Source organism: Panicum virgatum, chromosome 3N (assembly GCF_016808335.1).
Source record: "Panicum virgatum strain AP13 chromosome 3N, P.virgatum_v5, whole genome shotgun sequence".
Taxonomy (NCBI): domain Eukaryota; kingdom Viridiplantae; phylum Streptophyta; class Magnoliopsida; order Poales; family Poaceae; genus Panicum; species Panicum virgatum.
In genome coordinates, this window is record NC_053147.1 from 53,356,721 (window position 1) to 53,378,254 (window position 21,534).

General features: G+C 46.4%; 1 protein-coding gene and 1 non-coding gene across 4 annotated transcripts; one reads left to right on the plus strand and one right to left on the minus strand.

The window, feature by feature from the left end:
* Positions 1 to 2,437: 2,437 nt before the first annotated feature.
* LOC120666174 lies at positions 2,438 to 5,202 on the plus strand. Of its 3 annotated transcripts, none has more exons than XR_005671608.1 (2): positions 2,438 to 4,180; positions 4,267 to 5,202. XR_005671608.1 is itself a non-coding variant. In XM_039945962.1 (2 exons), exons 1-2 carry the CDS (start codon positions 2,764 to 2,766, stop codon positions 3,715 to 3,717), a joined length of 636 nt encoding a protein of 211 aa, XP_039801896.1. In that variant the 5' UTR covers positions 2,438 to 2,763; the 3' UTR covers positions 3,718 to 5,202. The 3 variants fall into 3 exon arrangements, 1 of the variants encoding a protein (XP_039801896.1); XR_005671609.1 differs by having other exon boundaries at positions 2,438 to 4,066; XM_039945962.1 differs by having other exon boundaries at positions 2,438 to 3,136; positions 3,455 to 5,202.
* A 15,720-nt stretch (positions 5,203 to 20,922) lies between these two features.
* On the minus strand, positions 20,923 to 21,030 carry LOC120668213. Its single transcript, XR_005672311.1, has one exon. It is a non-coding gene; the product is annotated as a small nucleolar RNA R71 (small nucleolar RNA).
* Between the last annotated feature and the right edge of the window lie 504 nt (positions 21,031 to 21,534).

Sequence of the window (21,534 nt, forward strand, 5' to 3'; positions counted from 1 at the left end):
AGAAGAATGACTGATCATTCAGAACTTCTTCCATGGCCTGAATCAGCAAGCCCAGGACCACGTTGACGCATCAGCGGGTGGTTCCTTCCTTTCTCTCAATGTTACGGGAGCAAAGGTGCTGATTGGCAAGATAGCTTCCAACCAAAGTTGGAACGGAGAAAGACAGCCAGCCCGTCCCAAGGGCGTGCATCAGATGGACACGGTTGACATGTTAGGTGCCAAATTGGAACTTCTGATGAAGAAGCTGGAATCTCCGCACCAGGAGGTTAATCAGGTTTCAGAGTCTCGTATGACATGTGAAACATGTGTCGAGACTGGGCACTCGTGCACTTCGTGCCCATTAACTCAAGAGGACGCGAACTTCGTTGGGAGCAACAATAATCCCAACTCGGGATTTCATCCTCAGCAGGGTTGGAACTCCAAGCCCAACCTCCCCTTCGGTCAACAACAAGGTATGAACTTTAATAACAGTTTTCAGCCCAAATTAAAAACCTAGTGTACAACCAGAAGCAAATCAATGACAATATTAGTAAGAAATTTCTTGCAAATGACAAGATCCTGTAATCCATGGCTGCACAACTAGAGAGATTTAATTCTATTATTAAGAACCAACTGAGCTTTAATAAAATGATAGAAACTCAAGTAGCTCAGCTTGCATCCTCATGTCCTAACGTTAACGCGGGGAAACTACTCGGGCAACCGGAAGTACCCTCGAAGGAAAACGTTAGTGTGGTGACCACACGTGGTGGTAAGACCATGCAAGAGCCACCTTTTCGAAAGGATGCAGGGAAGCAGCGGAAGACCATAACCGCTAGCCATACCAAAGTTGAAGACGAAGCGCAGGAGGAGGCTGTCGAATCCAACACTTCTGCTACCCAGGAAGACCCCGTGGAACCCCCGAGAACTTCACGGGACTATCACGACACAACTGTCCTACCATTTCCAGAGTGGATAAGGAAGCCAATGGCCGACGAACAATTTGGCAAATTCGTCGAGGTAATCAAGAAGCTATATGTGAATATACCACTTCTTGACGCTATGCAGGTACCCACGTATGCCAAGTATATCTAGGATATTCTTAGAAACAAGCGGACGCTGCCCACCACTGAGGTCGTGCAGTTAGCTGAAGAGTGTAGTGTAGCTATACTCGATGCTCTCCTAGTGAAGAAGAAAGACCCAGGCTGCCCCACCATCACCTGCTCGATCGGGGATCAACACTTTTCGAACGCCCTCTGCGACTTGGGAGCAAGCGTTAGTGTCATGCCAAAGGTAGTTTATGACAAACTCAACCATCATGCACTTGCCCCTACTGCCATGTGTTAGCAGCTAGCGGACCAAACGGTCCGCTATCCCGCGGGAATAGCAGAGAATATCCCGGTGAAAATCCAGAATTTCTTCATTCCCGTCGACTTCATCATACTCGACATGGAAGTTGACACCAAGACGCCGCTCATTCTGGGCAGGCCGTTCTTGAGCACAGCAAACGCTCATATTGATGTCGGGGCTGGAGAGATTCAGCTCAACATTAATGGTCAGAAGAAGAAGTTCGCCTTCAAACCGAAGGTCGAACAATGCTCACAAGTCAAAGAGGCCCATCAGAAAAAGAAACCTGAGAAAGAGGCAAAGAAACCGTCTCTTTCGAACATTGAAGCCCTCATTGAGTTCGTGGAAAGTTTGCGGATTCAAGAGGTGTTACAAATTCAAGAGGAAGCAAAGCAAATCAAGCTTCATAATCTGAGGAATGCCAAACAACGGATCCAGCATAAGAAATTTCTGGAATCACAGGAAACAAAGGTCGAAACACAACCCACAACCAAGAAAGTGTGGTAGAAGAAAGTGTCATCGTCCATGACTCCATCTGACGACGACAATCAAACCAAAGGAATGGAGAGTCCGGCTCCAGACTCTAAACCCGAGCCCTCGCCATGAGGTACGTGGCACGTATCCATCATTGCATTGCATATAGGATAGTTTAATTTTTCCTTGCATAAAATTTCCTTTTTATCTTGCATAATCATGTTTGAAATTAAACCAATGCATGTTTAAAATTTGAAAGTTTGCATCCATAGAACTTCACAAAAAAATCGAAATTTTTTGGCTGAGTACTAGGTCGGCCGGCCCCACCTCTTCTTCTCTGGTAGGGAGCAGCAAGGTATGGGTGCTTTGATTAATCACGAAGCAAAGGGACAAAGGGATGAGCACTAAATGTGTTGGGGGCAGGCCGCACGGCCCCATGCAGGCCAGCTGGCCTCTGCCCTCCACTCGTGTCCCATCACCACCGACGTCGGCATCATCACCTGCAAGCCTAAGCAATAGACCGTCGGCGTGGCTCGATGGCCGCCGCTCAGAGGCCGCCTGGCCTGGCCTAGGCCGGCCGGCCTGGCTCTGGTGCAGGGCTATAAAAGCCAGTGAGCTCGATGTCCCTCGGTGCACCAGAAGCTCAGTTACACATGCCTCAGCTCGAGCTCTTTCATCTCCTCTCCCTTCCTTGAGTTTCTTTGCTTAATTGAGCTCTTTCTAGTTGATTAAGTAGAGGACTCAAGTGCTAGCTCGCCCTAAAATAAAATTTGAGTAGTAATTAGTGAAGTTCACAACAACAAAAAACATTTCCGTTCCGAATAAATTCATGGCACGCTGAACATCGAACGTTTGTGGTGGTTTAATACCCTGCAAGAATGACTAACGACTAGCAAATAACGCTAACCCTCTTCTTAACCCCTTGTTTCCTTCGGGTATTGCTTGTACTAATCTTTTGCAGGCACCATGCTGAATCGAGCTAAGGAGAAAGTCAAGAAGGCACTCTCGAGAAAGTCGAGAAGCTCGTGGAGTTCCTCTTCTTCTCGGGATAACATGTCGGTCGACTCCGGTCACCGCTCACACGCATCACGGGAAGAAGAAGAAGAAATTCCTGCAGTCCCACGAAACCATTTCGGCATCAGGATCCTGACGATGGTTGAACAAATCGTCTTCAAGAACGACTACGAGCGGCAAGCACTCGAGCTGCTGAAGAGGCAAACCTATGCCCATGACAAGAGGTTCGAAACCCGCTTCCTCATCATGACGGGACTCTTGCAAGACATGAACCAAGCTTTCACCGCCGTCGGATGGGAGAACTTCGCCGACATCGTTGAGCCAGGTTCGCATCTTTTGACCACGGAATTTCTTATGTCTCTTACCGTTGAAGAAACCAGCATTGAAACTAAAGTTTACTTTCAGTTCTTTAACGAACAATTCGAAATGAATCTCCAACAATTTAGTGTTGCTTTGGGCTTTAATAAAATATGCATCTTAGACCCCAACACACTTGTTGAGCATTATCAATATGACCGTAGCTCTTGGTTGAGTGAAATTTCTAATGAAACCGTGAGTAGTAAGAACAGCATAGTCTCAATTCATAATCCTACTCTTAGGTTTCTCGCCAAGTGGCTCGCCTTGGTTGTGCACTCTCGCACAGACCTTCGCTTCTGCAGCTTGCCCGAGCTGCAGTGTCTGTACGCTATGGTGAACAAGATTCGTTTTTCGGCCGTCCGGAGCATGCTTGCTCATTGGCAGAAGATGATTACAGGTAAAAGCCCCATCGACATAACCCCACTGGTCACCCCTGTGGCAAGGTATGTCAAAGCGATGGATGGCGCCGAAGTCACCTTCTTGCCCGAGACGGAGGCATACAGATACGAGGTCGGTCTTGAGCATTTTGTGCAAGGGCACATGATGTGAGAAGGGCCAGGAAATTCTCTCTTTATGTGTTACCCTGGGTACGATAGGGAGATCGAGCTTCCATGCCCGAGACTCTCTCTCTACTCAGCGAAAAGTCTAACATTGCAGATGGAGAAAAGAGAACCCGCATGGCGAAGTGTTGCAGGTCCATAGACGAGGAGCAGGACCCGGCATGAGCAGGCCAGAGCAGGTCCATCACGACGGATACCCCCAGTTCATGCTTCGGCACAACCAGGGCCATCCACGCAGAATATGAGCTTCGAGGAGGCGTACGGGCATTACAACTATGACCTATATCAGGACGTCAGCAGCGGATTCGCCGGTGGGCAAGGACCGAACTACCCCGCAGGTATGCATCCATCTTATGGTCCACATGTGGGTCCCTCATCGTCAGCACGCTTCAACTATGAAGACCCGATTCTCCGGAGCATCACGGACCTTTCGAACCGCATCAGCACCCTTGGTACATAGTAGCAGTAGATGTAGGACATGATGGCACACAACACCCAGCTCACTCAGGACAACTGGGGGTTGACCTTCGCTTTGCAGTACGACGTCTCGAACATCTTCATCCACCTTGGGTTGGACTATTAGCAGTCCCAGCCATACCAGCCATACTAGCCACCCTAACAGGAGAACAATGACGACGAGGAGGAGAACAACGACAACAACGAGGAGAGCAGGAATCCGATGAGGAGGACTGAGCTTCATCGAAGCTTGGGGGTCACACTGTCTGGTAAGTCATCGCACCCGTTCTTTCTATTCAGTAGCCATGCCAAAAAAAATATAATAATAATAGTAGTAATAAATAAATAAATAATCTCATAACAAAAATCCCAAAAAAATATTTCCATGCTTCGAATAAAATGTATATGGGTGGAAATCCGTGTAAGCTCTTACTTTGGAAATGATGAATAGTTGCTCTGTTTAAACCCTGTATGTGCCTCGTTTACAGCTTTTTACTCTCCTAGTACCTGAACTAGTTGGCACATATTAGTTCCACTGAAAAATCTGGTTGCGTGGAGGCATGAGTTTAATTTCTAAAGTCTAAGTTGTTGCGGGATTTGAGATGTCCCAAACCGGAATTTAAACTGCTTGCTCTAGTAGGGAACCCCTCAGAATTCTTTTAAAAATTAAAATTCTGGTAAAGGTTTCCTATGGTTAAAATGACCCATCCGGAGCCTTATATTGCATAAATTGTTCGAGCTATCTGAAGTTACTTTGAGCTTTGTCAAATGGTGCATCCACTTCGAGAATGGTACTTGCCAACTACAGGTCTTAATCCCACATAAATCCTCCATTTGCTAGCCCAAACATACCTGGCCTGTCAGTTACCCATTCCGTGTATTGACACCCACTTCTGCCAGCTATGCTCCCCCGCAATCTCCATCGCGGTTCATCCCACAAGAGCTTCCCATTCAAAACTCCAAAGAATTCAAGTTATATCAGCAAGGGAGAGTGGAGTTATCTTCTTTTTAAAAAAAAGAGAGGAAAAGAAAAAGAAAGAGAAGCCCACTCTCCATTCCAAGTTGTAAATTATGGAGTTCAAATAACTGGGAAGCTATCCACTTCATCCCTCCATACCCTCCAAATATTCCATGTTCCATGAGACCTGAATTGGCTAAGTACCAACCCCGGTATGGATGACCCTTCGACTAGCAATACAGGTAACCAAGGTATGCACCATCTTCCTACCCATAAACTCCACATATCAGCTTTAGAGATAGGAAGAAGATGGTCAGATTTCTGGACCAAATGTGAGGATCATACACTTTGAGCGACTTGAGAGTACCATTGGGAAACCTGAACCTATTTTGAAAAATTCTTATAAAAATCCGAGCTGGGAACCTGAACAGGTAGCAGGGAACATTCTGGTGAAGGTTGTTCAGTCCAACAACCACCCAAGACCGAGGGATGAAAAACAAATACGCCCCATCTTCCAGAACCTTAGGTATGAGCCAACTTTTCATAAGTACACACAGAAAGAGTAATATGCTGTGCACAAGGTACCTGCAAGGGGGTAAACATTGACGCAACTCCTGATCCACTAAGCCTCAGTTTAAGCTTTGCTCGAGGACGGGCAAAATTTTAAGCTTGGGGGGGTGTTGACGGCCATAAATTCACTTTCTAGCTATCAACTTCTTGGGAATAACATGAGCTTTACACTATGTTCCATTCATATTTTATTTATTTCTAACGAGTTCCACAAGTTTTGGATGAGTTTTGATTTCAGGAGTAGGTATACCAAAAATGGGAAAATTGGGCGAAAACCCAGGCCGACCGGCCTCTCCTAGGCTAGCCGGCCTGACACCTTCAAGAACACGGCCCCGACTTCAATCCAGTGGCAATGTGACACACTCATGAGGTTCTGAGTCGAGGGTTGGGTCTCGGTTAAATTGAATGGATTGAAAGGCATTGGCATTGATCCAAAACCCACAAGGCAGCCCAAGATCAAGAGGGAATCAGTGATCCACTTCCCTGGAGAAAGCACAAATGTAGAGTGAGACATCGGTGCAACAGAGGGCCGAGATGGGCCAGAGGGAGGCCGGCCGGCCTCCCCTAGGCCGGTCGGCCTAGCACATGCACGCGTGGAACAAAAGCAACGGCCAACCGCCTCTAGGAGAAGATCAGAGCCACTGTCCAAAAATTGGTGGCCACGAGGCAGGAACCCCAGGCCGGCCGGCCTAGGGGAGGCCGGCCAGCCCCACTTTGGAAGCCCCTTAGGCTGGATCTTGGCATGGAAGCTAAGCTCAACCATCTTACCTGCTTACAACCGACGCTAACTGCAATACTGGCCGTGAACCGACCTTGGAAGGGCTATAAATAGAAGCACCATCCATCACTTCAACACACACCATTGGAGCTCTTCTCTCTTCACTTGTACTTTCTAGAGTAGGTTAGTAGCTTGGGAGTTAGAGTTGAGTCGAGCTTACTCGGGATTCCGGAGTCGTCGGAAGTCTGGTATAGCTCTTGTATCTTTCTTTTGACAATATCAATATAAGTTATCTTCTTTACTTTTCTGAGTCAGCTTTACTTTCCACTGTTGTTTATTTACTCAAGTCTGAGTGTTCAGCTTGAGCGCGGAAGTTTCCTTTTAGCTTAGACTAAGTTATCTTTCTTAGTGATCGAGATCTTATCTTACGGGTTTTCTCGCCCGGACTAGAGTATCTAAAGTTAGTGCTCTAGGTTGAGGGGGATTTCTCTCGAAAGCCTTGAGAGAAATCCTAGCACCGAGTGCAGACGTGGTGTCTGACCTTAGTGTTAGGTAGAAAGTGTGTTCCACCCCACGAAACCGTTGTGGTAGTCGGTAGGTGGTGACAGCCCTATCCGTCCTTTGTAGTCCACCACATTCGGGTGTTTTCATAGCAGTAGTGCAGGTTGCCGTTGGACTCCTCTCTCATCCCTTTCTGAAGTCCTTCCTCTTCTAGCCACCGAAGTAAGCTCTGCTTTCCCGAGAACTAGTTAGGTATTTAATGTGATCTAGAGAGGCTAGCTCGATAGTTCAGAAGTGTATCAGGTGTCTTATCTTGCTCGTTGTCCTCCCAGTTGCTACCTCTCTAAGGAGTTGAACCTCCGTGTGTCACCCGGTCATTGCCTAGCCATTTATCTCACTTACCTATCTGGCTTACCCCCGTCTAGTCAGTCGGTTGATCAAGCTAGTACGATTATCATCCGATTTACGATACTCTTTACCATAGTGCTTCCCTAAGGAAAAATACGATACCCTGGAATACTCCTAGGTGAAGTGCTACAACGGTGATTCTATGCGCTTGCAGAATATCTATTCTATCAGGCATAAGAAATGCCAACAATATGCCAGCCATATTAGTAGGACAGAGTAAAGGTAAGAAGATACACATGAGTGACAATGAGATACCTAAGAAGGAGAGCAAGAATCATGAACAATTTCTTTATAAAAATTCTTGCAAAACCCCTAAATTTGGCAGCATGGCAAGGATGGCACTTGAAGTCAAGATAATTTCGTTCTTCAATAATTACGGACATCATGGTAGACAGATTCAAGTTCACAAGTAAAAGCAATGTATGGAATAGCTTTTGTGCAGGATGTTCTATCAAGGAGAGGCCAAGGCACCTTAGTCCTAACCTTTACTTGGGATAAGCAAAGGGCTAAGTGTGGGGGATCTTGCAGACGGTCACTAACAACTCATTTTGACCGTCAACTCCTGCACAAAATTCAACCATAATGTGGAATAAATGATAGGATAGATTTATTTATTAACAAATTCCATAGATGGTGTTTGAGAATGTGTGCAGGTGATTTTTAGCTAAATTTGCAGCAAAACAGTGTGGCATGATCCAAGACATGATGTCCCGACAAATCAGAGCGTGACATGTGTTATCACATGGATTAGAGGGCCCACCAAAGCAAGAAACCGACATAACAGAAGCTATTCCTCGTGCCATTGACAAATGGGCCCAAGACACAACCCATCAGGACAAGGTTGAGGTCGGTTGGCCCCACTGGGTGGCCGGCCGACCACCTGGTCGGCCGACGACCCAGTGGGACCCACCGCCTCAAGTCTACTACGTGGAGGTAGATCATTGGTCCCTTAAGTCGGTTCACCAAGTATCAGCTGCAGAAGAAGCTGCCCTCGGCCGTGGCTCCCTCCTATAAATATAAGGGAGGGGGTGAAGAAATGAAACACACACCACACCCAACACATGCCTCTTCTCTTCCCTTGGAGCTTGAAGGTCTTCATCCAATATGCTTTAGGCAGCCTAGGGGTGTAGGAGATTAGGAGGAGAGTGAGGAGGAGTCAGGGGAAGTGCCAGGTTTGTTGGCACTCTTCTCCTCTTGTACCTCGATGGATGCTTATTCGGTTGTAAGTGTTCGAGACTTTCTTATTTAGAATTAGAGTTTCTTATTTAGAATTAGAGTTTAGTCGCAAGTTATTTCTTCTACCTTCTACCGAATTGAGTGTATGCTTAGAGTAGCATTTGATCCTAGCTTAAGACTCCGGATAGAGAAGGATAATCTTGGCCAGGGTTAGGATTAGTACGGAATAGCGTAGACCTAGTGTCTAGGCTAGACTTTACCACTCAGTTGTTCTATATTCCCACGGATTGTGAGGTAGCCGGCTGGTGGTGACAGCCCTGTTCGAGCCCTAGTAACCCTCCACGTTCGGTTATAGGATAGAGCATTATTATCGGAACAACTGGCTTGTTTAAGCCAGGGGAAATCAGTAGCTCGAAGTATAAGGCGAAGTTATCTCTTCCTCTAAGCATAGATTCTAAATCTTAGAAAGTCCTCTTTGTTCTATCCCTGCTACACAAGTGTGTGTCCTTGGATGAGCCTGAACCCGTAGATAGTGTAATCATGTTCCTCAGTGGATACGATACCCTGGAATACTCCTGGGTGAAAGCTATAGAGGTATCAATGCGCTTGCGGATTTTATTCGTGACGTTACAAAATACCAACATGAATCCAAGTCATCCTCGAGGTCAGAGAGCAGTCCTCGGCCTTTGGTATGGCTTTGTATTCCTTCTGTCGGTACTCTATTCATAATTCATAATAGAATTTATCTATGGTTGCTATGCTATATTGATAGTTTATCAATGCATGCTTTGTTTATACATGAGTTATGTGAATCATGAGGTTTGGCCAGATGATCTGGGTAAGGATATCGGTTCGTTGTGCTTTCGGTCTTGCTTTGGCTCTTTACTCGTCCATCCAAAGGGTGGGAGACCCGAGGGAGCTGGAGTAGTGGCCTCATACACGGGTGTGGTGTTTTGGTATGCAGGATCCTTCGGATATGACCGTGCTCCATGGTGTGACTAGGGTAGGTGGCTGGTGGTGACAGCCCTGTCCGTCCTCCATGATGAAATTGTCATGGAATTTGTACTCCCCGACGTTCGGGTTCGGTGTAGGAGTTCATATGCAAAGATGTTCGACCCTAACAGTACCTAGGTCTGGACATTCTTCTTGATATCCCTAATTTCCCGGCACCTATAGTCCTAACCGCGTGAGTAGCGTAACCTTTGCTAACTTGAATAGATGCCTTGTGTAATGAACATGGCCCCATTTAGACCATTTCGAGTGATTTTGGTGACTGAATGACAACGCAATCAATGGGACTAGCGAGTTTGTCAAGTGAATCTTTCTAGGTCCCAGGGATGAAGTAAAAAGCCCAAGCAAAGCAAAACACGAAGAAAGAAATGCACTGGTTTAACCAATGACCATGCACTGGTTAAATCGGTAGGCATCGAAAAGACTGACGCGTGGTCGTCAGAGCAATGGCTCGAGCAGTGCCGAGCCAAGTGAAGAAATCCCAGTGTGACCGGTTGAACCGATGGTCGAGAAATAAGGCATCGGTGCATTCACCGTGGCATTGTCCAGAGACGATGTTTTGGAGGAAGCAAAACTCCCTTTAGCACCGGTTTAATCGATACCCCATCAGTGTAACGCATCGGTGCAATGACGCAAGCACATGTTGCCATGTCAGAGCTGCCCAACGGCTATATAGGGCTTAAACAGGGTGTCCAGTTGAACCAAGGCCACCCCTTGTAGATGCATCGTTCAACCGATGGTATGCTGATTTCAGCTAGCCGTTTGAGCAATGGCTCTATGGGCTTGATGGCCTATATATATGTGCTTCCCCCCCGGCTATTTGAAGTTTGCTGGAGTGTAGAGAACCCACACACACACACTGAAGAAACATCTCCAAGCCATCAAAGTGCTTAGTGATCAAATCTTTAGTCTTTAGCACACCTTTGAGAGTGTTAGTACTAGGTTTGCTCTTGAGTGAGTGTGAGAGCAAGGTTTTGTGCCTTGTGAGCTGGTTCTAGAGTGAACCAAACTTGTATCTCATTGTGCCGGCCATCCTTGGAGTCTTGGTGACTCGCCAGCAAGTCATCGATCCTCCGACTTGGTGTGGAGCGGACGACTTTGTGTGGGAGACGTGGAGACCCCCGTCCTTCGTGGAGAAGCTCCTTAGTGGTGACTTGGTGGCAAGCCTTGGTGGCGAGTCTAAGTGTCCCCGGAAGAGACTTGATTACTGGGAAGCAATACTCTTGATTGAGTGCTTCAACAACGTGGAGTAGGGGTGACTTAGTGTCTAACCGAACCACGGGATAAATCCTCGTGTCGAGAGTTTGCTTCCTCTCATCCCCTCTTTACATTTCCGCATTTCATTCTTGCAACTTTTGTGCCTTTACATTCTTAGTGTAATTCAAGCTAGGATTGGCTGTAGGTTGCTAAACTCTTTTGGGATGAGGGTTTCACACTAAAAGAACTGTAGTTGTACATCTAAATAGCTTGCTTTAGTTTAAGTTTTTGTGCAAACTAGTAGGAGCCTTATGTTAAGGTTTTAGATTGCCTAATTCACCCCCTCCCCCTCTTAGGCTACGAGCACCCGATCACTTTCAATTGGTATCAGAGCCAGGACTTACTTCTTTCACAAGGAAAGCCAATTTCATTGGCAATTTGTATATACCGGCTCATTGGATCGGTTAGGCTTCACCGTCTAGTGAGTTAGCTCTTTTGGAAAGGGATAGATCCCTTTAGGAATGCTCCACGGTTTAATGCAAGCCCATCTCCAAGCAACGGGCTTGGAAGGTGTTAATGCAAGCCAATTCCAACATTGGAAGGTGTTAATGCAAGCCCATCTCCAAGCAACGGGCCTAGATGTTTGGAGAGTAGTTAGTGAAGGAATGAAAAACACTACTCAACAAGAGAAGCAAAATGATGTTATCGCTAAAAGTATAATCTTGTTTTCTTTTGGTGATAGTGTGTTCAATTGTGTGTTTTCTTATAAAAATGCTAAGGAGCTATGTAAGACTATCAATGAGAACCATGAGGGCACAAAGGATGTTGCCAATGAAAGATACCATATTCTCATTGATAAGCTTAATAGCTTTAAACAACTTGATGATGAGAATGCCGAATCTATGTACTCACGATTGAATATTCTTGTGGATGAGATTAATTCCCTAGGTGTGAAGCAAATTGGAGATACGGATGTCATTCGCAAGATCCTTCACTGTCACACCCGGTTTTCAGAACAAAACCGAATGCATCTCATATGTGCGCCAGGATCAAGTTTACACACACATGATAGACATTATAAGTGAATATATCAAAAGACAGTATTCAAAACATAAGCAAGAAAGAGTAAATAACTTTATTACACTCTAATAATTAGACACGAAGGTCTTTAATCGCTTCACCGATACCCTAAATGAATGCTGCAGCAGCGGTTTCCTCCACAAGCAGTTGACTAGTGAACGCACGCTTAGAACTCCTCGAAGTCATCGTAGTTCTCCACTTCAACATTCTCTTCTGAACAGCATTTAGGCAAGGGTGAGTACTCTTATGGTTGGTACTCAGCAAGTGGGTGAAGAATACGTGGCCATCAAGAGAGGCTAGGGTTTATAGCGGTTAGCATTTTTAGTTGATCATATTTTATTAGCAAGCACCTATTAACTAAGTATAAGTTTATACCAACGCACTTAAGCATAAAGGATGTATCATTATAACAAAACCATAGAAACACAGATTAGCGGTGCTCTTGTGCTCGGTTTCATGCGCGGGGAGGCCGAGGAGGGAGAGGCGACGATGGCGAACGCGAAGGTGGGGTCAACGAGGCGAGGCAGTGGCCGGAGAGGTACACGCCATGGTGGCGGGCGACATGGCTCAGCGGAGCTTGCTCCGATTCCGGCTGCGTGGGGGCGGGAAAAAGAGAAATGGGTCGACGAGGATCCCTACTGCTCGGTGAAGCTTCGACGGCAGTCGGAGTCGAAGAGGAGGCGGTGATACGGCGGATCGTCGGAGGCAGCCGAGCTCAGTGTCGGCGGCGCTGTGTTGCATAGCTGGGGAGCAGGAGCTAGGAGTAGAGGTCGAAAAGGACGGGTAAGCAGGGCTCTGGTGCGTGTTTTGTAGGCCGAGGAGAGGAAACGGAGGGGCTGGCATGGGAAGGGACGGAGCTCGGTGGCCGGCCATAGTGGCCATTAAGGCGCACGGTGGTACGGCCATTGCAGAAGAAGGGGGAGGAAGCAGAAGGGGAAGTGGGGAGGCGGAGCTAGTGCTCCACTGAGCTTTGAAGGTGAGCACTAAGGGAGGGGAGGGAGGGGAGCGGGCGTTGGGGCTGGGCGGCTGGGCGGCGATCGAGGAGAGGCGAGAGGGCAGGCAACTAGAGGTGGAAGACAGTGCCGATAGGTGGGGTCCACCTGTTGGTGACCAAAGTGAGAGGGAGAGAGAGAGAGAGGAGTGAGCTGGGTCGGCACTGTGGGCTTCTGGGCCGAGCAGGTAAGAAGAGATGGAGGGGGGAGGAAGGTGGGCTGGGCCAAGGGATTGAGAGAAGAAAGTTTTTCTTTTCTTTTTTTAACTCAAAAAACATTTGAATAAATTATTTTTGAATTCAAACACAATTTAAATTTGGGTGTTACATTCACTCACTATGGAGGTCGGACTATGATTTGGTGACCACAATCATCTATGAGAAAGAGATCAACACCTTGACACCAAATCAAGTCATCAACAAGGTGATCACCAATGAGCTTCGCAATGACATCAAGCCAAGAGCGCCGCTTTCTTCACCAACACATAGTGCTCTTACAAGCAAGCATGTCAAGAAGTTGAAGAAGATGGTTATCAAACAAAGCTCATGTGAAAAGAAAGAAGAGGATGCAAGCAAACGCTCCTCAAGTGATGAAAAAGAACCAATGAATCCCAACCTTTACAAGCAAGTCAAGATGATGAACAAGTGCTTGAAGAAATTCAACTTGATGGGATACATGGTCTTCCTTAAAGACAGGCATCATCATCAACATATGAAGGATGAGAGGATCAAGTTCAAGAAGAGGCAAGTAAAGAAGGAGAAGAAGCCCAAACATGAATCATTTCCCACATTTGGTGAATGGATTAGTGGTGGTGAAGAATCAAGCACAAGCTCAAGTGATGAGTCAAACAAAAGATTCTCCACCCGCACCAACATGAGTTCGTCATCCAACACTTGCCTTATGGACAAAGGTATGGAAAGCGATGTAAGTGACGATGACTCTGATTTTCCTTCAATTGATGAACTTCTTGACTTGGTTCATGAGCACCAAAAAATTATTAAGAAAGAATCTAAAGAAATCAAAAAACTTAATCCTCTTAGTAATCTTAATGCTTCTCTTGCTACAAACTATGAATATTTGTTATGCAAATTCAAATTGCTTAGCAAGGAGCATGAAGAACTCTAGTTAAAAATTGAGAGCATTAAGAATGAAACTAATGACTTTTTGGAAAAGAAGCAATCTATCCCTTGTGCCATCCCTATTCCTAAGGTAGATGCTTCAACTTCTTGGATTGATTTAATTGATGAAACCTGCTCTAACCCTTGCATTGAGAAATGCCATGAGGATGTTTTTTGTAGAATCATGTGTGATCTCATTGCCAAGGAAAATAATGAGCTCAAGCAAGAAATAGAAAGGCTCATGAAGGAGTTGGCAAGATTGAAGGGCAAGAGCATTATCCAATCTTCTCAAGATAACCATGAAGACATCGTGAACAAGCTTGAGAAGGGGTCCACCGTGACATGCTTCAAGTGCCATCAAGAAGGCCACAAATCCAACAACTGTCCTCAACAAAAGAATAAGCTTCCGGATCAGAAGAACAAGAAGAAGCTCTCCATCAAGAGTTCTCTCATCTACACCATGCCCAACCGGAGGAACAAAAGTAATAGCACCTCCTATGTGATAAAAAAGAAGACCAATGGCAAGGTGGTTGCTCACAAAGTAAGGAAGAAGGAAAGGAGTTGGAACTGCTCCATTTGGGTGCCCAAGGAAATCATCACCAACATGAAAGGGCCTCAAATGGTGTGGGTTCCAAAGGATTCTTGAAGCCCAAGGATCGGTTTCGGGGGATTTGGAGGCTTGGCTAACAAGAAGGAGATGATTCAAGCTAAAGAAGCCAAGCTCACAACTTGAACGTTTGTTGCCCAAGTCCCCCATAAGATAATGGTAGTTAGATTTAAATTCAAGCATCATGTAGCTCCATTGCTTTTGCTAGGATGTTTGCATGCTTTGCATTTTCTAGTGTTATATATGGTGGGTTGCTTGTGTCTTGCTCTCACCCATGAGCAACCTACATGGTTTGATAAGTGTGTAGAAAGCTACACAAGGTTACCCTTCATGGTACATGGACTTCATGAGGTTTGTGTTTCATATGTGTACCATGAATACAAGCTATAGGGTAAACTTTCCATTATTGTAAAAAAATAATATGCATAGTTTTGCTTGGTGTTTCAAACACTAAATGCACATATTTTGGGGGGGGGGGTTCATCCTATGGTTTGTGATTTTGAGACTAACTTGTTTGCAAGCTTATCTTTTGTAGTCTCTCAACAGAGTAAACACTCTAAGAGAATGCTATTCACTCTCAATGTGAAGAAACAACTCTTTAAGATTGATTAGATAAATGAGTGTGCTTTCATGCATATTGAGCCATGCTCTATTGAACTTGAATTCCATATCTAAGTTCATAGGCTATGTGCTCATACATTTGTTCAATCTTAGTGTACCAAGTGCTCTTCATGCAAGATCTTTCAATTGGCTTTATTCAAGTCATTTTCAATTGGTACAATCACGGTAATTAAACAGACCCCGGAGGTATGCAAGGTTCTAACTATTTCCATTGGTGTCATTGTCAATTCTTTGATCTTTTAGAGCTACCTCCGTGCATGATATGATCTAAGCTCTCTTGTTCAAACATCTAGTTGTGCACTTGATTTTCACATGATCATTTTGTGCACACACTTTGTGAAAAGATTAGCTCATGTCATGCCAGTTTTATGATTTTGTGATCCACCTTAGTAATTTTTCAATTGATATCTTCATTGATATCATATGTTTGGATCATGATTCATGGAACTAACTCCCTAGGCTACTAACTTTTCTCTTTGAGCTATATTGTTTTGCAAGAGACATTTTAGGTGATTTGATTCCAAAGGGGGAGAGATGTGGACCAAAGCAAGCATTTTCCCAAGGGGGAGAGACATATTCCAAAGGGAGAAAAATGCCAAGTGAATCAAGTCAACATATGAGGAAGAAGTAGCAAATAATGGGAGAAGCAAAGAGGGAATCATGGATTTAGGGGGAGGCCAAGCCAACATTGGATGTGGTAAGCATCCAAGCAAATGTAAGTGGTTCAATTTTTAAATTTCTTGCAAATTAATGCTTGCTTTGATTATGTTGTCATCAATCACCAAAAAGAGGGAGATTGTAATGAACGTGGCCCCATTTAGGCCATTTCGTGTGATTTTGGTGATCGAATGACAACGCAATCAATGGGACTAACGAGTTTGTCAAGTGTATCTTTCTAGGTCCCAGGGATGAAGTAAAAAGCCCAAGCAAAGCAAAACATGAAGAAAGAACTCAAAGAAACGCTGAATTGGACGAGTTCTACACTAAACAGTAGCACCGGTTTAACCGATGACCATGTACCGGTTAAACCGGTAGCATCGGATAGACCGACGCGTGGTCGTCGGGGCAATGGCCCAAGCAGTGCCAAGCCAAGTGAAGAAATCCCAGTGCGACCAGTTGAACTAACGGTCGAGAAATAAGGCATCGGTGCATTCACCAAGGCATTGTCTAGAGACGATGTTTTGGAGGAAGCAAAACTCCCTTCAGCACCGGTTTAACCGATGCCCCATCGGTGTAACGCATCAGTGCAATGACGCAAGCATATGCTGCCATGTCAGAGCTGCACAACGGCTATATGGGGCTTAAACAGGGTGACCGGTGGAACCGGCGCCACCCCATGCATAGGCATCCGTTCAACCGATGGTATGCTGATTTCAGCTAGTCCTCTGACTTGGTGTGGAGCGGCATTGGTGACTTTGTGTGGGGGACGTGGAGGACCCCATCCTTCGTGGAGAAGCTCCTTAGTGGAAAACGGGATCAAGATGACTGTGGTGACATGGTGGCAAGCCTTGGTGGCGAGTCTAACTGTCCCCGGAAGAGACTTGATTACCGGGAAGCAATACTCTTGATTGAGTGCTTCAACAACGTGGAGTAGGGGTGACTTAGTGTCTAACCGAACCACGGGATAAATCCTCGTGTCGAGAGTTTTCTTTCTCTCATCCCCTCCTTATATTTTCGCATTTCATTCTTGCAACTTGTGTGCCTTTACTTTCTTAGTGTAGTTCAAGCTAGAATTGGCTATAGGTTGCTAAACTCTTTTGGGATGAGGATTTCACACTAGAAGAACCGTAGTTGCACATCTAGATAGCGCTTTAGTTTAAGTTTTTGTGCAAACTAGTTGGAGCCTTAGGCTAAGGTTTTAGATTGCCTAATTCACCCGATCACTTTCACCTTGGGACCCTATTCTTTGCCTATGCTCCAGCTAACCTTAGTGTTATTCTTTTATTCTTTATTTATCTTTTATCCTTGAGAGTTGGCTGTGTGTGTGTGTCACATTACCCTATTATTATCTTTTATCATGATTTACCCATGTTTGGGCTATGCCTATAGCTTAATGTACAGTGTCATGCTTATGTACCAAGTAAAGTACCTTTACAACATGCCATTCTTTGGGAAAATATAAATAATGATACCCAAATACTCTCCGGCTGAAATGCTGCAATGGTATGTCCGTGCGCTTGCGGATCCTTTTGTAAACATTAAGTTATATCGGGCATAGGCATTTTCTGGCACTGTTGCTATGGACTAACAATCCTAGTAGCGACGCTAAGAAATGCCAACAGGACGCCCGGGTCAAAACTGCCGTACCAACCAACCACTCCCCCACGGGGGTAACAGTGTGCCCCATCACCGCCACAGGGGGACACTGTTCGACCTACCCATCCTCACGGACAGGCCGGGCAGGCAGCCGTCAACTCAGCTCCACCAGCACACTGTCATCGTAACCGTGCTCCGGGATGGTCCTCCATAGAAGGGGGAATGACGGGGCAAAGCCAACTTCAGCCCCCCTAACCGCGCTCGTCGGCGACGCCCCGACTGACCAAGCGGGACGCACAGAGATGGGCACCACAAATCGAGGTACAAGAGCGGTGGTCATCATACGACTCGACTAACAGGTATGACCACTCCAACCGACGGGACACGGCACAGGGATGACCGGCCCATAACGGAGGATGGAAGCAGGTGGGCGTCATACATTCTGACTGACAAGAGTTGACGCCCCCGATTGGAGAAGAAGAAGGCTCCAACCGGCTTGGCACCAGATCAAAACCCTTCCACGACCTCTACTAGCTACCTTGTAAGGGGGGCCTCCCTTGGACTATAATAGGGAGGGTCCCCCATGTAGGTTGACAAGTTTAAGGAAATTCGCACACATTCACACTTTCTCACTCTCTCATGAGCTTGTAACTACCCAACCGTTTGAGCACCTAGGCTCGAGCAATACAAAGAGCAAAAACCCCAACTGGATGTAGGTCATTCAAGCCTGAACTAGGGTAAATCTCGAGTCACTGCGGTCTAGACCATATACGATACGGACGCATGACACACGGTTTACGAGCAGATTTGCAGTCGGCCATTTCCGGAACTGACAGTTTGGCGCCGTCCCTGGGGAGCACGTCGTGTGTTCACCACCCCGACGATCGGATGGTTTTCATCACCAGTGCCTCCGGTGCTGGAACCCCCAGGGGGACGATCCGTTTCTGCTCCCTCCAGTTTCCCATGACCCCATGAGTTGGGTCGTGGGCGCCTACGGCCTTCGTTCCCTTCCAGAGTTTCCATTTTGAAAGGCTGGATTTCCTCGCTGACCAACTCGTCATGCTCCCTCTCCACGAGGAGACATCCTCCCGATGGCCCCCGAGGGATACACCACCTCGACCGAGCCGTCAAGTGTCCTCAACGCCGAGGAGCTCGCCTGGCGCATTGAGCTCTTGCTTGGTTCCAACTCTTCTGTGGAGAACGTGGACATTGTCCTCTTCTCACTACAGAATGTCTTTGGGCAGCTCTCCGGAGCAACCCCGTTGACCCCGCCGCGCTTGCCGCACGGCCGCTTCCCGTATGGCCTCGCCAACAGGGTGAGTGTTGACGATCGTTAAGTGCGAAATATGACCGTCAACTATACTCATAAAAGAAGGAAAACTATACCTCTTACTCACATATTTGTATCACTAACCTAGCTCCACTGTTGTTTTCGAAGATTTATGATTTCAGTAGCACAAGTCCGGAATAAGAAGAAAACACGACAAATACGCAGACAAAGTCGCAGACGATCGCGTCCTGCGTAACACATGCAAAGGAGGCACACAAACCAGACCAAACCGACCAACCAAGCCCTGGCACTGACCATCTAACATCAGGACCCACCAGGCAGCAACCCAGACGAAGGCAGTGGCCAGAGGCAGCCAAGGGGGGTTGGCCGACCCCACCTGGAAGCTTCTCACGGTGAATTTGTGCCGTAAGGCTGATCTTATCCTCCTAAAGGCGGTTTGGCATGTTTCCATACAAGGAGATGGCGGGAACCGACCTCTCAAGCTACAAAAGGGGCCTCTCCTCCACTCTCACCACACACACCACTTGAAGGCCTCTCTCTCACTCTCATTTGTGACTTATACTCCTTAGGATAATGGAGCTAGGCTAGTACTTCGTCTCTTTAGCGAATCTAGTCGTCCTCGGGGTCGGCGAGCAATCCTCGACCTCTGGTATGGCTTTGTATTCCGACTTTCGTTATGCTATTCATTCTAAGTTTGTTCTTGGTTATCTTGCTATGTTCGTAGCTTGCTTAGCCTTGATCAGTGTTTTATCAAGTTATACTAGTTTCTTGCTTAGACCAAATGATCTGGGTAAGGATATCGGTTCGTTGTACTTTCGGGCTTACCTTAGCATCTTACCTGTCCATCCGAAGGGTGGGGGACTCGGGGGTGCTAGGGTAGTGACCTCATATGCGAGCATGGTGCCCGGGTATGCGGGATCCTTCGGATATGACGGTGCTCCACGGTGTGACTGGGGTAGACCGCAGGTGGTGACAGCCCTGTCGGTCCACCGGGAAGCTGCTTCTTGGTTAGCGTACTCCCCGACGTTCGGGTATCGTGTAGGAGTTCATGCAAAGATGAAATGGGACTGGATGTTCTCCAGTGCGAATCATTCTCCCCGATGTCCCTAATTTCCCGGCACCTGCAGCTCTAAGCATGTGGCTAGCATAACTTATCTGCTAACATGAATAGTATACTAGGAATCTTTGCCTATGCTCCCACTAACCTTAGGATTGCTTGTTTATTCTTTATTCATGAGAGTTGGATGTTCCGTGTGTGTCACATTACCCCTGATTATCTATTATTTATCACTTACCCCTGTATAGTCAGTGGTCTTCATCTTACTTCATACGTGTCATGGTTATGAAATTAGTAAATAAACTTTACACAACCTAGCCATCCCTTGGGAAAATATAAATAATGATACCCTGAATACTTCTGGGTGAAACGCTACAACGGTATATCCGTGAGCTTGCGGATCTTTCTGTAAACGTTAAGACATACCAACACCAGCATTTCTGGCGGCGTTGCTAGGAACTAACCCCTCCTAGTGGCGACGCTAAGAAATTCCAACAAGCGTTTCTGGCACCGTTGCCGGGGATGGCACTAGGTGTAAAGTTATTTACTAAGTACATAAACATGACAATATAAGTAAGAGGTAGCTACTGCTTATACAGGCTAATGTGTTTATCTTTTTGTTTTCTCCTGATTGGATGAAAAAAGGGTAGTGTATGTCTGGTTTCTCCTTGCCATCAAACTTTGTTGAAAATCCCGAGAAGCTCATGAGAAGGGTCCAACCTCGCGTCGTCCCTCATCCGATCTCGCAGTCGACAAGCGAGCCAGCTTCCCAAGCACCATCAACAATCACCGAACCCATGGCTGAGAAGACTCTCCGCGACTTCTCTGTCCCCTTAGCTGCCAATGTGGCAACTGGACCCAACGTCGATGTTGGGGACATGAACTTTAAGCTGAAGTCTAGCCTCATAAACATGGTGCAGGCTAGCCCATTTTGTGGCAAGCCAAACGAGGACGCCAATGCCCATCTCCAGAACATTCTGGAGTTATGCAAGACCGTAACCATATGGGGCGTTACGGCTGACGCCATCAGGCTCCACCTGTTTCCCTTCTCTCTCCTGGGGAAGACCGTAACCATAAGGAAGCCATCAGCACGTGGGACAAATATTCCACGGCATTCCTCACAAAATTCTTCCCGTTGGGCAAAACAAATGTCCTGCGTGCTCACAAAATTCTTCCCGTCAGCACGTGGGAGAATTTCAAGTTTCCAGCAGACAGGGATACAATCCATCCCGGAAGCTTGGGAGAGACTCCAAGAAAACATACTCGCCTGTCCTCATCATGGGATGGATGTGTGGCTCGTGCTTCAAAGCTTCTACTGAAATGACCCGGGTTTTCGAACGAAGAACCCGAATCCCTGTATCGTTGTGATAGTACCTGGATTAGTAGCTATCACATACAGAACTCATTTTAGACAGTAAATCAGTTCATACTCACTTAAAAGAGGTTCAAACATGGATTTAATTATTACAAAATCCAGAGGATCTGCAGTATGAATATTTTTATTACAAGTCCATTAAGCTAAACTGAAACAGATAGAAAATGGTAGCGGAAGCTGATCTTCAGGCCATCCTTCATCTCGAACTTCAACTCCACAGGCAGCACTTGAGCATAGCACGAACTTCTAAGCTTCAATTGTACCATCCGTCTTTGTTGGCGTCGAACTCCTGCTCGGATCCTGCATCTTGCGAAACTATCCCCAAGGACGGGATAGGTTCATGTCACCATCCGTATGCAAGCTTTAAGTGGATGCAAAGGTACAAAAAGTAGCCAACGGATAGGCTGGGGTTAC